The sequence below is a fragment of the Cetorhinus maximus genome, chromosome 8, assembly GCF_964194155.1.
Source record: "Cetorhinus maximus chromosome 8, sCetMax3.hap1.1, whole genome shotgun sequence".
Lineage (NCBI taxonomy): Eukaryota > Metazoa > Chordata > Chondrichthyes > Lamniformes > Cetorhinidae > Cetorhinus > Cetorhinus maximus.
Window position 1 is genome coordinate 24,990,922 of NC_135886.1, and position 16,388 is coordinate 25,007,309.

Here is a 16,388-nt window from a genome sequence, read left to right on the forward strand (position 1 = left end):
GCACACGTGCACCAAGTTCTCTCCTGGCAAGCAGTGTGTTGAGGGGCAGCCTACAATATATCTTAAGTCTGGTTCCTCCCTCAGAAAATGCAGCATAATTTATTTAAATATTTTTAAGCCGACAAAATTTGATCTAACCAGGTCAATTATTGATTACAAGTTCAACAATTATTAAATGAATTATCAAGTAAAAAATCTGATCAAAAAAGCAGAAAGTGCTTAAAAACTCAGCTAGTCTGGCAGCATCTGGGGAGAGAGAAGCAGAGCTAATGTTTCAAGTCCAATATGACTCTTCTTCGAAACTGAAGAGAGGTAGAATTGAGATAGGTTTTATGCTATTGAAAAGTGATGGGGGGAGGATGGGGTGGTGGGGGGGGGGGGGAGAAGGTCAGGGATAGGTTAGAGGGTGGTGGGGGGGAGATTAAATTCCTAAGATGTCATGGAACAAAAGGCAAAGGAAGTGTAGTAGTAAAGAAACAAAGTATTGGTCCAGGGTACGTGTGAATAGCAGAATAAAGGTCAGGTCTGATAGCAAAAACATAGAAACAAGATACAAACTGGCACTTGGGGGGCAAAGACAATTCAAAATGGAGGACAGAGTTCATAGTCTGATTAACTTGATGTCGAGTCCAGAAGGCTATAAAGTTTCAAATTGGAGGATGAGGTGCTGATCCTCCAACTTGGTTGGGCTTCAATAGAACATTGCAGCAGGCCAAGGACAGAAAAATGAGCATGAGAGCAAGATGGTGAATCTGATCCGTTTTCTTCACAAGAATGTGCCAAAGTAGCCGAAAACAACCCATAATTATAAAGGTTGAAAGTACATGTCTGAAGAATTTCAATCCTAAAGCAGAGGCTGTAGTAAGGTATGGCTGCAGCACCCTACTGAAAGGAACAAGAATGTCGGAAGATTAATGATATTCTTTTTTATAGCAAAACTAAAGATATAAATCAAGAATTAGCTACATTATCTGATACATTCTGAACAATACTCTATATGTGTCTGAACTCACTTCCATGATTGTGTCTTTATTAAACTTATTATTGAAATAAATTTATTGAAGTAAACTTAATTACTGAAGTAATTAGAAGCAATAAGTAAGCAGCACATTTAATATTCTACATTCAATATAAAAATGTAGAAATCTTTAAAAATATGTATTTACACCGGCTTCACAAATACAGGACTTGGTCATTTTTTGCTGCATCAGACAAACCACATTAGGACAGATAAATCTTGTGTCATCTAAATAAAAATGATGTTTGCTGTGGAAGTCAATTATTTTGATGAATCTTCTGTTCTTCAGTGTTACTCAGGTCACCAAGTTGGCAGTTGAGCTACTATTCCTTCTGCTCAAGGGCTTGACAGGCAGAACAGTCTTTTCTTGATTTGGGTGTTGATGTTTTTAACAAAAAGCAGAGGGAAATCCACTCCAGCTATTTTAATGTTTTGAAAGACACGGCAAACCCTAAAAAGGTAACGTGCAATGCTCTCACAGGAAAAGGACTTCAACACACATAGAACCTGTCAATACTTCAGGACATGCCAAAGTGCTTTGCTGCCAATTGAGTACTTTTGAATTGTGATCACACTAACATAGGGTAACAAAGCAACACATTTACACATTGTAAGGTCCTACACCCAGCACTGAGGTACATAACGAGATATGGTTACGGCGAGGCGGTGGCATAGTGGTATTGTCACTGGACTAGTACCCCAGGTACCCAGGGTAATTCCCTGGTGACCTGGGTTCAAATCCCACCATGGCAGATGGTAAAATTTGAATTCAGTAAAAAATCTGGAATTAAAAGTCTAATGATAACAACCATTGCCGATTGTTGTAAAAACCCATCTCGTTCACTAATGTCCTTTAGGGAAGGAAATCTGGCCTACTTGTGACTTCAGACCCAGAGCAATGTGGTTGACTCTTAAATAGCCTAGCAAGCCACTCCACTCAGTTCTCACAGGCAATTAGGGATGGGCAATAAATGCTGGCCCAGTGAGTGATGCCCACATCCCATGAGCAAATAAAAAAATGATAATTGCTTCTTGATGTTAGTTGAAAGATAATTATTGGCCGAGACACCAAAAGAACAATTTGTGTTAATATCGTGCCTTTGAGATTGTAAAGATTGAAGCATTCCAAGATGCTTCACAGGAGCGTTATCGAACAAACTCTGACACCAAGCCAGTCATGTAGGTATGAGGACAGATGACAAAAGCTTGGTCAAAGAGGTAGGTTTTAAGGAAAATCTTAGAGGAAGAGGCAGAGAGGTTTAGGGAGGGAATTCCAGAACTCAGGGCCTAGAAAGCTGAAGGCATAGCCACTAATGGTGAAACAATTACAATCGGGGATGCTCAAGAGGCCGGAATTAGATGAGCACCTTTACCTTGGACAGTTATGGGGCTGAAGGAGAATTTAGAGCAGTATTTAAAAAAAGGGTGAGAATTAAAAACAACAGGATAGATAGGGATGGTTTGTCTTTGTTGTAATCATGAAGGTTGTCATATGGACTCCCCTGTTCGTCTTCACGCCCACCCAAGAGAGCAGTTAGGCACTCGGCCCTGAATTTTCACGACTGAGACTCCGTCATGGTGAAAATGGCAGGTGAGCCCAGAAATCAGAAGGCCTGCCCCCCAAGCATGACTCTTCCTATTTTCCCAGGGGCGGGAATGGTCAGACAGGTGTTCAGGCAGTTGGCCATTTAAATCATCAGCTGCCTCCACTGAAGTAGGGTTTTGGTAAGCCAGGACTGTGAAACGATTAGACCAGGCAACAGCAGGTCTGAACCTTGTGGATTCATTTAGATAGCCAGGGTATCCCTTTGGATCTGATCCAGGGACACCTTTGTGTGAGGTAAGGTGCCTTTGGGCCTTTTGACATTGTCAAAAGTAGACATACATGTGTGTAAAAAGTGCATAAACTCATTACTGTCAAGCTTATTGCAACTGTCAACAGACCTGTCCAAAATCAACAGTCAAAACTGTCAGAAGTATCTGTCAAAAGGATCGATCAGATGGAGCTGTCAGAACTGTGAAGAGGATCTGTCAAAGTCAACTGTTAAAGGGAGCAGTCATGCTATCAAGGCGTTTAAAAGACCTGCCCTTTAAATTTTTGGAAAAAACGAATACCTGGAGTATTAAAAAAAAGTCCCTTCCAATGGTACAAGGGCATAGGTTGGCATGGATGGTATCAGTGTCCATTAGGGTTGCCATCTGTGATTAAATGTATTGCTGGAGGTTTCATCTTGAGTTACCCTGACGCCCCAGTCATTTTCTGGCCAACACATCCATCCTTGTGACGCACTGCCTTCCTACTCCAATTGGAATGCAAGAAGACTCACTACCCTAATGCTAATTGGATGATGCTCAACTGTCAGCCAAACAACCTTTCCCCCCCATTTTCAATATTTTTATATCTGAGAAAGAGAAATTCTGTTCAAAGAAAATTTATAAAACTAAATTTTTTAGTGTCCCTGTGATTTTTCTCAAGATTGTACACAGCGGTGTCTTGGAGATTGATCTTCAATTCATGGAGGGTTGGCAACTCTAATGTCCATGGGGTTGGGAATGGGGCATGAGGTGGCATGGAGGGTATGGGGGCCATGAGGGGTGGGTACAGGGGCATTAGGTGACATGGGGTGGCATGGATGGGGCATGGGGAGTGTGAGAGGGCTGGAGGGACGTATTTTGCTTTATTGTTTTTTTTTCAATCTTTGACATGATGCCGGTGCACAGAGGCAGATCTTCCGGCCAGGCCACCTCCTCACCCGGCAGCCTCTGCACTCATTCCGGGGTGGGGCGGCGAGTGGGGAAGTGGGCCCAGCTCCCATTTCATCCTGTCTCCCGGAACAAAAATCCCAACATCCGGGCCTGTTTTTCCCGGGTCAGGTTTGCAGAGCCTGGGTCTCATCTAAAGACAGCAACCCTGAGAGTGCAGTCCATGAGAGTGCAGCTCTCCCTCAGTACTGCACCGAGGAATTTGCCAGTCTGGATTATGTGTTCAAGTCTCTGGAGTGTACTTGAACCCAAAACCTTGTGACTCACAAGCGAGAGTGCTAGGACTTAGCCAAGGTTGACACATAATGAAAATCGTCAATAATTGATATTTCCCAGCAGCGCTCGCTCCTACTTCTCTTTATCAATCAGCAACAGCAGATGATACTGGAACACCGAACCTGTCAGCTCATTCAAGACAAAGTGAGGCAACAGATAGAGAGCTGGTCCAAAATGGTCACACCAAAGTAAGAAACCCCATCTAAAGAGGTGAGCAGTAAAGGAAGTACTTCTTCATCTTCAGCGTAGTGCTTGGAAACCTTAGTGGAGCTGCAGACTTTATAATCAGTGGGGAGAACCTGCATATTTGCAAACACACACATTCAACATGTGTTTCACTGGTGAAGGAAACATCATCTGGTGCAGCATCCATAGAAATTTCACAAGGCATACCTCTTCCAAAAGAAAATGCCACATTGCATTTCAAGGGAAATGATAGATTATGCAAATATCTAATCAGATCTGTCTGCTAACCACTGCTCCTTTGTTTGTGTTTCAGGTTGAGAAGCAATTAAGTTCTTGAGTCACTGTGAGAACAGCTGCAGACTCGATTTCTTCCCAAATGTAACATCGAGTTTATGGTGTTTTCAAGCCAAACCAAGGCTACATGACAACAAGTTGAAAAACTGGACGTCAAACCTCCTATGGTGTGTGCAGCTGTGCGGCAAATCTAATGCATCTTCATTGCTGTTCCGACCTGGCAAATGATCTGTGCCTAGCTTAAGTAGGCACATTGATTTTATTTACTGCACAGAATGGCTTTTTCTTTAGTCTGCCATTTGCCAACATTGAGTTTTCTGCTGTATCGATGTGATTTAGGATCCTCACTGTTGCCGGGTGGGTCCTTTTTATTTTTTAGGTCAATGGGCGGAATCATCCCAGATTTGTACTAAGTGCGGCAGCCGGACACTTTACCCGCTGGCCACGATGGCGGGTTTTCATGCCGTATCATCTCAAACCCGCCACGTTACTTATGCGTTCCCAGGAAAGACGCTGTTTCCATGACGGGCAGGATCTCATTTGCCCACCATGCCATCACCTCGCCGCTTCACCACACCAGGCATCACATTTAAAGTACAGCCGCACTCAGTGCCTCCAGCCCAGAACTGCAGCAAAGAAGACATGGCCCCGAAAGGCAGCCCTCGAGCACATTTTAGACGCCGTGGAGGCTCACTGTGATGACCTCTACCTCCGCTCTGGCCGCAGGAGGGGCAGCAACATTACCACTCTGGCTTGGTAGGTGATGGCAGTGGTGATCAGTGCCAATGTTGCACAGAAGAGGTTGGCTATCCAATGCAAATAGAGGATGAATGATCTGATCTGTGCAACTAGGGTATGGCAACCATCTCATCACTCTAAATTCACACACACACAAGGTCATCACACATTCACTGCCATTGCACTCACTGCCAGCCCAGGGGACATCATCACCCATTCTCACACACATACTCTCATATGTCCATCTGGCTTCATCTCCTCTGGAGGCTGCCTCCTCAGCCCTCACCATCTTGAGGCGACTTGCACAGATCAACATGTGCCCCCACACACACACCCTGCGATACTCTCCTTCCCCAGTACAGCCCTCGTCCTGCAGCCTGTTCCCTCGCCTGAGGCCACTTCTGCCCCTTCCCCAAGCAAGACCTGGCCCTGCAGCCATTGAAAAGCCACCCACATATGGCTGATCTGGTAGGTAGAGACCTGCCTGTGAGTCCCCCTAAAAATGATGTGGTGCTGTCTGTGAAGCCTGGCGCTGATGACTGCGAGTGCTGACCGAAGCAAGGTGGGCATACGAACCTTGAAGTTCCAGGCGAAGCACAGCTCGCCAAGTGCACGCCTTCTAAATGCTGCTGTGAAACAAGTTGGTGTGTTTTCCTGCCAACATGGGGGACCATCTGGCGGTAGGGGGATGAGTCCGGCAGGCTGTCCTTATGATACGCTGATGTATTACAATGAGGTTCCCGGTGTCCGATGGTGGGGAACATGGCCAGCCATCAACAGGCGGAGCGGACGATCGCAAACTGGTTCCACGATGTCGTGAAACCAATTTTTGGCTTTCTTGCCATATTGTCTGCTCACGCCACAGAACATGCCCAGTGTCGGCGGACATGGAAAATCCCCGCCAATGTGTTGCCAAACAGCCTTTGATTTTTTTCTTGGTTAAATGAAGTTTGCTTTTTGCCTCACGCCTGGAACTGCAAATTGTGTCTTTTGAATTGTGAAAATAAGGTTGAGTTTTGGGAGAATGGTGTATTTTCCATTCAACTCCATTAATAGCATGGTGCTTTAATCTGAAGAACAGCAGAAATGAAGGGCTAAATTCTCTCTTCAAATCAGAACCGGCACAAATTGTATGGACAATACACCACATTATGTTTTCCAGCTGTTCTCTGAAATACTCACTTAAATAGTCATTTGGTAGTACAGTACTTGAGTATTTCTAAAAAAGGAGACATGTTGAAGCCTTTCATCCTACACTCATCAGGACACTACACAAGAATACCAATATAAGGGGAAAACAAGAATTATATTGCATGAGACGAGAGCGCTGCTTGGTTGGCAAGTGGGTTCTGATTGGTAGAGGCGTTGCCATGGAGAATGCACTAGTGATGGTGACAAGAGTTAACTGCCAAGCATTATTTGAAATTTAAACCAGGCAGCTTTACCTTGATTGGTCAAGGCATCACCCTGAGGAATGAGTCAGCGAATGGCTGTCACTTATTTTGTTTAGCTGAAACAGGTGCTGTGTGTGTACATGTTCTTTATGTTATAATATATATTGGTATTTTTATATATTGGTAGTCTTGCATAATGTCCTGATGAGTGCAAGATGAAAAGCTTTGACAAGTTTCTTTTTTCAGCAAATACTCATTTAAATGCTTATTAATATTTGCTGATCAGAATTGGTAACTCCCCACAACCACTGCTCTCCTCCCCCACCACCACCCCCACACCCCCAGTCATAATGTACATTTTTAAAACATACAAAATAATTGGAGCAGGAATAGACAATACAGCTCCTCAAGTCAGTTTTGTTATTCCATATGATCATAGGTGATCTTCTGCCTCAACTCCACTTTCTGGCCCGCTCTCCATATCCCTCGATTCCAAGCAACCAAAAACCTGTCTATCTCAGCCTTGAATACATTCAATGATGGAGCATTTACAAAACTCTGGGATACGGAATTCAACTGATTCACAATCCTCTGAGTGAAGAAATCTCGATCTCAATGCTAAATGACTGACCTCTTATACTGAGAATGTGCCCCCTTATTTTAGACTCTCCAGCCTTTCAAGCCCTTTCAGAACATCTCATTTTTCTAAACTCCAGAGAATACAGACCCAATTTACTCAGCCTCTCATCATAGGCCATCCCTCTCATTCCAGGGTCCAATCTAGCCAACATTTGCTATACCGCTTCCAATGCAAGTATATCCTTCCTTAGATATGGAGACAAAAACTACACACAGTATGCCAGTTGCAGCATCACCCTGCACCTTTGTAACATAACTTCCTTATTCTGGTAATCCAATCCCAAACATAGATGATGAAATTTATCATTGCCTCCAATGTGCCTGCTCAGCCTCGCAGAGGAAGGCAAGGAAGGCAGACCAAGAAAGGCATGGTCTGCAGACTCTGCCACACGCAGGATAGGCAGAGCTTGAAGGATTGGGTAGATAAGCTGTTTGGAGGTTTGTGCACTCTCCCCGGTGCCTCGACTTCACCTCTGCATGCTCCTGATGAAGCCTCTTGATATGTGCAGTGCCTTCTGAATGACCCTTCTCCATTTTGGTCGACCACAGGCCAGGGAACTCCCATGAGCCGGGGATATTTGATCTCTTCAGGGATGCGTTGAGAACATCCCTGAAGTGTTTCTGTTGTCCTCCTGCCAGTCTCCTGCCCCAACTAAGTTCTGAGTAGCACAGTTGCTTTGGGAGTCTGGTGTCAGGCATGTGAGCGACATGTCCTGCCCAGCAGACCTGGTTTTGAGTGATTACTGTCTTGATGCTGGGCATGTTGACTTGGCACAGGACGCTGCTGTTGGATCGCCTTTCTTGCCACTGGATATGGAGGATCTTGCGATGGCACTGCTGGTGGCAGCTCTCCAGTGCTTTGAGGTGCCTGTAGGCTGTCCAAGCCTCTGAAGCATATAGGAGCAAGGGGATTGCTGTTGCCCAGTAAACCATGACCTTAGTCTTGGATTTGAGAACCTGGTTCTCAAATACTCTTTTCTTCAGTCGGCTGAAGGATGAGCAGACACACAGTGGAGGCGATGAGAAATTTCATCATCTATGTCTGCCTTCATAGAGAGGAGGCTCCCAATATACAGAAATATATTACCCCCCAACTCCACTTGCTTACTAACCTTTTTGTGTGGTTCTTTATCAAATGCCTTTTGGAAGTCCAAATAAACTACAATGGCTCCCCTTTATCTACCCTATTAGTTACATCCTCAAAAAGAATCATAGGATGGTTACAGTACAGGAGGAAACCATTCAGCCCATCGCGCTTTTATCGGATCTCTGCAACAGCAGTTCAGCTAGTTCCATTTCTCCATCTTTTCCCCATAACCCTGCAAATTATTTCTCTTCAGATAATTATCCAATACCCTTTTGAAAGCCATGATTGAATATGCCCCCACCGCTCTCTCAGGAAGTGCATTCCAGGTCCTGACCACTCAGCGTGTGAAAAAATTTTTCCACACGTCACCTTTGGATTTGTTGCTTTTCACCTTAAAATCAGTGTCCTCTGGTTCTTCACCCTTTGGTCAATGGGAACAGTTTCGCCCTATCTACTTTGTCCAAGCCCCTCAGGATTTTGAACACCCCTATCAAATCTCCTCTCAACCTTCCCTTCACTAAGGAGAACAGCCCCAGTTCTCATAACTGAAGTATTCCATCCCTGGAACCATTCTTGTAAATCTTTTAAGCACCTTCTCTAACACCTTCACATCCTTCCTCAAGTGTGGTGCCCAGAATTGAATGCAAAACTCCTACTGAGGCCAAGCCAACATTTTATAAAAGGGAGAGAGGAGTGGGCCTGAAACTAAGTTTTTAAACTTAAATAAGGGCAATTATAAGGGCATGAAAGCTGAGTTGGCTAAGGTGAATTGGCAAATTAGGTTAAGGGATAGGTCAATAGAGATACAGTGGCATATTTGAGAGGATATTTCAGAATGCCCAGAATAGGTACATTCCAACGAGTAAGAAAAAGTCCAGGGGATGGACACACCATCCGTGGTTAATTAGAAAGGTTAAAGATAGTATCAGACTTAAAGAAAAAGCATATAATTGTGAAAAGATATGTGGAAGGCCAGAAGATTGGACAGAATATAAGTAACAGCAAAGAACAACTAAAAGACTAATAAGGAGGGAAAAATTAGAGTATGAGAGAAAGCTAGCCAGAAATACAAAAACAGATAGTAAGAGTTTTTGTAAATATTTAAAGAAGAGTTAACAAAGTGAGTGTTGGCCCTATAGAAAGTGAGTCTAGGGAATTGATAATGGAAAACAAGATGAATTGAACAGATATTTTGCATCAGTTTTCACTATAGAGGATACAAGTAACATCCCAGAAGCAGCCATAAACCAAGAAATGGAAGTGGGGAAGGAACTCAGGAAAATCACAATCACCAGAGAAGTGGTACTTAGTAAATTGTTGGAGCTGTGGGCTGACAACGACCTGGGTCCTGATGGACTTCATCCGAGAGTCTTAAAAGATGTGTCTAGTAAGATAATTGATGCATTGGTTTTAATTTTCCAAAACTCCCTAGATTCGGGGAAGGTCCCATTAGATTAGAACATAGTAAATGTAATTTCATTATTCAAAAAAGGGAAGAAGACAGAAAGCAGGGAACTACAGGCCAGTTAGCTTAAAATTTGTCACAGGAAAAGTGTTAGAAGCTATTATTAAAGAAGTTACAGCAGGGCATTTGGATAAGCTCATGGTCATCAGGCAGAGTCAACATGGTTTAGTGAAAGGCAAATCATGTTTAACCAACTTATTGGAGTCCTTTGAGGAAGTAACATGTGCAGTGGATAAAGGGGAACCGGAGGATGTACTGTGCTTAGATTTCCAGAAGGCATTTGATAAAGTGCCACATCAAAGGCTATTGCAGAAAATAAATGCTCGTGGTATAGGGGGTAACATATTGGCATGGATAGAGGATTGGCTGGCTAACAGGAAGCAGAGAGTAGGCATAAATGGGTATTTTTCAGGTTGGCAAGATGTAACGAGTGGCTGGCCACAGGGACGGTGCTGACATGTCAGGAAGATAGAATAATTCTCATAATGTTATTGGGATTTATTGTAAAGTAATGGTACCTGTGTCTGTAGGTGTGTGTGAGAGACTTAATTGGATTAAAGGCAGCTGGTCTGAAGGCTTTGATGTAAACATGGTAAACATGGGGGAAGTTTAGAATGTAAAGTGTAAAAGGGAATATGTATTTTTAAATAAACCAGTCTAGATTGTTTTCAAAGGAGGGGTGAAATGTGTCACCTAGCCAGGTGAAATTCAGAAACAGTGGGGAGAATTTTCTCCCCATCAGGTGGGCCGGTCGGGAGCGGGCACGGGTGGGTGTGGAGCCGATCACTGCCCGCGATCGGCTGCATGCTGCCATTTTATGAGGTGGGCCAATTAACCCACCCAGTGTGACGCGTGCCCGGAAGTGCTCAGCGCTACCTCTGTGGGTGGGAGGAGGAGGGAGAGTCAGGGCCTGCGCTCATTCACACATGCACGCGAAAGAGCGCAGAAATCTCCCTGAGGCACGGAGAGATTAACTTAAGTTTTAAACTTGCAAAAAATAAAAAAATTAAATTATTCAGACATGCCCCCTCATGTGATAGTGTCACATGAGCTGGGACATAACCATGAATTTTCATTAAAAATTTTATTCCATTAATGAAACCTTCATGAAACCTCATCCCGCCTGTGGATGAGATTTCATGAAAAATGTAAAGGCCGTCTGGGCTCTTCGCCTGCCCGCCAACCTTAAGGTTGGACAGGCAGCTTTCTCAATCAGGTTAATTAGTTTAATAATGGCCTTAACACGCCTTTGACAGATCAACGGGCGTGCAGCTGACTCCAGTGCGCGCCTGCTGAACGGAAGAACAGAATGACGCGTGGTGATGTTGGGACGCACGCCCAACGTCACCGCACATCATTTTATGCATCGGCATGCAAAGGATTCTGGCCAGTGTGTTTATTTTTCCTGAAGGTTACTGGTAAAGCTTAGTGCTATGCGAGACTTTTATTATCAGAAAGGTAAAGTCCAAAGACATAGTAAAACAATGGGAATTTGCATTCAAAGGGGAAAATATGTACAAAGGAACAAAGGCTAAGGGTAGGCATTTTTAAGATCTAACAAGTGTGAAAAGCCTTCAGAATCAAGGCCTCAAGCTGCTGTTTTCAAAGAACTGAAGTTAAGAAAACTCACTTTGAATTCGACTAGTTCAGGGTATTGTGTGTCACCTTGCCTGGGTCCTTTAAAATCTATATGTCCTACTGTTGCCTTAATGAAAGTGTAACTGGGAGTCAGACTAAATAGGGGATTTAGAAGTTATCGTAATAGTAATTTGTAGATCTATGTATGTGTTTAAAATCATTTCTCTTATTAATAAATGTTTGATCTCGTTTTGTAAAACCCAAAAGTCTTGGTGGTCTTATTATTACTGAATTCAAGGCACGCATCTCGAAATTTATACAACTTGCAAAACAAGTTGTGGCAGTTGTTTCAAGTTTCCCTTTGGAATTTGAACAACTCAGCATTTACCATCGGCTGTACCATAACATGGGACCTCAACTGTTTACAATTTATATAAATGACTTGGATGAAGGGATTGAAGGGATGGTTGCCAAATTTGCTGATGACACAAAGATAGGTAGGAAAGTAAGTTGTGAAGAGGACATGAGGAGGCTAAAAAGAGATATATATAGGTAAAGTGAGTGGGCGAAGATCTGCCAGAGGGAGTATAATGTGGGAAAATGGGAAATTGTCTATTTTGGCAGGAAGAATGAAAGAGAAGCATACTATCTAAACGGTGAGAGATTGTAGATCTCGGAGATGCAGAGGGGTCTGGGTGTCCTAATGCATGAATCACAAAAGGCTAATATGCAAGTACAGCAAGTAATTAGGAAAGCTAATAGAATGTTATCATTTATTGTGAGGGGAATTGAATACAAAAGTAGGAAGGGTATGCTTCAGTTGTACAGGGCACTAATGAGACCACATTTGGAGCACTGTGTACAGTATAAGTCACCTTATTTAAGGAAGGGTGTAAATGCGTTGGAAGCAATTCAGAAAAGGTTTACCAGGCTAATATCTGGAATGGATGGCTTGTCTTATGAGGAAAGATTGGACAGACTAGGCTTGTATCCACTGGAGTTTAGAAGAGTAAGAGGCAGCTTGATTGAAACATATAAGATCCTGATGGCTCTTGACAGGGTGGATGTGGAGAGGATGTTTCCTTTTGTGTAAGATTCTACATCTAGGGGTCACTGTTTAAAAATAAGGGGTCACCCATTTAAAACAGAGGTTAGGTGAATTTTTTCTCTCAGAGGGTCGCAAGTCTTCGGAACTCTCTTCCTGAAAAGGTGGTGGAAGCAGAGTCTTTGAATATTTTTAAGGCAGAGGTGGAGTGCTAATATTAGAATAGCAGGGCATGAGTGATGATTATAGAAATGTCATGGAAAATGAGGATTTTCATTGCTGTTTACGTTTGTGCTGATATATCAAATGGAAAATTTGTCCTGTGCTGCTTGTCATCTATTGGAACTCATAGGTATTTGCTCAGTAAATGAACAGTTCATGAGCCCATCTCTAATTTTTATCCAGATAAAAACCTTCACAAAGTAATATGTCCAATTTAAAACAATTTTATTTCATGATTATGAAAAATGATCACATTGATCTACATAGCTATTAATAGCAATGTTAACTTTATGACTTGGTGTTCACTTTGTATTTCCACATCCAGACTCAAACCAATTATGTGAGGCCAAAAATCTTGGGCATAATGAGTTACATATGTCGCTACAATATGCCCAAGTCTGCTCGACATTGTAAGTCTGTGTTCTGAATAAATCCATCAAACCCTCCCTTCCAAACAAACACAATTGGCCATGCCTCTGACTCTCAGGTGAGTATCCTTCAATTGTGCTTGCTTGGGTCGGGTTGGGTTCTGGGGGAATTTTCACTGTAAGCATATTTTCGGATAAAGAAGAGAGCAAAGCCAAATTCCTGTTATTTTAATTGCAAATTTGAGCATTTTCAAACGTTACCCTGAAGCCTGCTTTGCTTCTTTAAATGTGCTTTTATGGCATAAGGGTAAGCCACATTAAAAAGTGAAAAAGCTTCCCCAATTGCAGCTCTTAAACGTGCTAGTTCCAAGACGAGACATATGGACTTGAAACGTTAACTTGGTTTCTCTCTCCACACATGCTGCCAGACCTGCTGTGCTTTTCCAGCACCTTCTGTTTTATTTCAGATCTCCAGTATTCACAGTATTTTGCTTTTATCTTAAATGTGCCAGATGTGCGTGAATGACAGTTAAATGAGTTGAAACTTAAATTTTAATGCTCACAGAAGAAATATAATGGTATGGGTTTGGCATTTCATTGGGCCCTGATTGTTTCAGTAATTTATGCCGATTTATGCCTATGATGTAATGAGATTGGGGGGATACCTGTGTATAAGAAAACATCAGAAAACTGGATGCAACATTGGGTATATTTTCAGGTCTAACTTCTGAGTTGTGCCCAAGGAGAAAAACACTTGGTTTACATTTCTTGCGAGATTTCTGGTGACCTGCAATTTGATATATTTCTATAAATATTTCATACACATGATTTTGGTGTTATAGGGCTAGGCAACGTGCAGCAACTAAAACAATGTCATGGCCGGTGAAAATCTTAGCAGGTAATAAGAAAGGTAGCTGACCAGAGTGTGAATAGTAGAGATTTTTATGTGTGTTACGAAAGTATAATAACTTTCATAATATTTTTCTAGTTTGTTGTAAGGTCGGTTTATGGGTGTGAGCGTAGATGGTTCTGTCTGTGTGATTTAATTACTTTTGGAGTCAGATAGACTGCAAGCTTGAAATTATCAAAAGAACCTAGGTGTAGAAATGTACTTGAAATGCTAATGAGTAAACATAATCAAGACATTAAGCATTCAAATCCCTACTGGTTCAGAACTTTGTTCAGGTTAAATGATAGTTTCAACTGGAATATTTTGATAAACTTAACCTTTCATTTGTTTTGATCTATTATAAGGTCTAGGCCACAAATAGTGGCCATTATTCATTTAGCAAAAGAAAATGCTTGTACATGAGTTCCATACAGACAGCTGGATGAACTATGAAGCACATTAGACATAAAAGAAGTGACTGAGGCAGAAAGGAAATTGGGGTGCAATCTAATTAGATCAGAGCAGTTTTACCCACATTATGTTTTAACAAAAGGGGAAATCTCTTTCTTACCTCTCTCCACTGTATAGTCTCAATTCCCTGTACGTACAGGACACACACTGTGAAAGAAAAGACAAGTATTTAATCACAAAAGACAAGCTAACATTACAGCCTTCTTTAAAAACCCTCAAACTCAGCAAGGAGGAATTTACTTTGAATATCTTTCGAGAGATCCAAGTTACACATTTAGCTTATGTGCTGATCACAACAAACGGCATTCTCCATAGAACTGGTTGAAGAATGTTTGGCATTTTTCAGAGCAAAGCTTTGAGGTTAGCAGCAAAGTTGTTTTTAAATGGAATGGAACAGGTTCCAATATCTCCAACGCTTCAGTGCAGAATTATTCTTTAGCTCACTGAGGGTAGTAACTTATTTTCTCCAAGTTTAGCTCTGTTTTGCTCAAATAGGGTCTCACTGATCAGTGAGATATTTTTGATAGTTATGAAACCCTGGCTCCCTGTGGTCAGGTCAAGCTCTCTTTGTGACCTATCTAGCACTTAAATTTGAAAGCCACGTACATGCTATATTTCTGATTTCAAAGCTAGCTGATCAAATGGGAGATGTTCTGGAACTAGGGTCTTTAGTCACTGGGAGGCTCCCAAAACGTTAGAGTGTTCAATCATTTTGATTAATATCAAACAAGACTTAAACTCACACCTTCCTGTCTTGGGCATGCAAATACCTATGTTATCGTGTTGCCTATTGAGCACTTTGTTTATTAGGTCACCTGCCTAAGTAGGTTTTATAACTACTTTCCTTCTTTCTCCAGTTTAGCTACTAAGAGCTTTTGATCTGAATATGGTTTATATTCCACAACTGTTTAGCCTTCCTGTGTTCATTAATCAACGGAGAGCTTGTGTTAACATGAAGTGATGTGCTGAGAAAGGGTTAAAATCTTGAATATTCAGCACCCTCTGTGTGTGTTTACTGGCCTGAAAATTAAACTGCTGTTTGGTAGCTGCTGGGGATCAGTGACAATTTAGACCATTGTTCGAAAATAGGTGGAGTCGAGAGCTGATTTATAAGAATTGTAGAGGGATGGGTGTGTGATATCAAGGATCCATTTTATACAAGTCCAAATAGAAACCTATGAACAGGATGTGGGATTTTTTGGTGGAAATAAACTCAACAAGTGTGCATATATAAAGCTTTTTGATCAATCTTGCCTTATCCTGAAACTATCTCTTGCATGATAAACCTATAGAATATAGATGCTCTTGAGTTCATTAATGCCTAATACATCACTAATGTGCTGCCGCAGTTCAGACCATTTCAAATAAGCTTCTCTATATCAAAAAAAAAACTCATAGCACAACAAATGGGGCAACCGTGAATGATAAAGTATATCATAGCCATGGATTTAAGCTTATGAAGTATTGGAAGACATAAGTTAAATACAATACCTCTTATCTATTACCACACTCACTACCTTAGGAAGCAGGCAAATAAAGGATATTGCCCCGAAATATGTGTCTGTACTGACAATAAAACTGTCAGCATTCGCCATCATTACTCTTAGAACTGACAGTAATTTCTGGGGCAGAATTTTACGGGCCCCTTGCTGGAGGGTTGCAGGCCTGTAAAATTCCCCGGGTCACCTTCCCCTCGCCCACTCCCAATCTATCTGTGAGTGCTCCACTCCCCTGACCTCTCCTTCAAGACCCCCACCTCTCTCTCCCCCAAGTTTCCTGCCATGAGACCCCCACATTTACGTGGTCCTGGACTTCGGGGCTTGGAATCTGGGGACTGCTTGTCATCCCAGTCCCAGCCACTGCTGACACTGGAACTGCTGAAACCACAGATCTCTCTGAGGCAGTCCTTCCGCTCCAGTGTAGGAGTGAAGTCCCTTCTCCAGCTGCGCTTAGTG

At 42.4% G+C, this 16,388-nt stretch overlaps 1 protein-coding gene across 2 annotated transcripts in view; it reads right to left on the reverse strand.

Annotated features, from left to right (window-relative positions):
- The window catches only part of LOC144683255 (copine-8-like), a 742,817-nt gene that overhangs the window by 602,818 nt on the left and 123,611 nt on the right, over window positions 1-16,388 (reverse strand). For both annotated transcript variants that reach the window (XM_078546211.1, XM_078546212.1), the window contains exon 3: window positions 14,534-14,580. In XM_078546211.1, coding sequence (XP_078402337.1) covers window positions 14,534-14,580 — 47 coding nt within the window. The remainder of the gene's footprint in view (window positions 1-14,533; window positions 14,581-16,388) is intronic.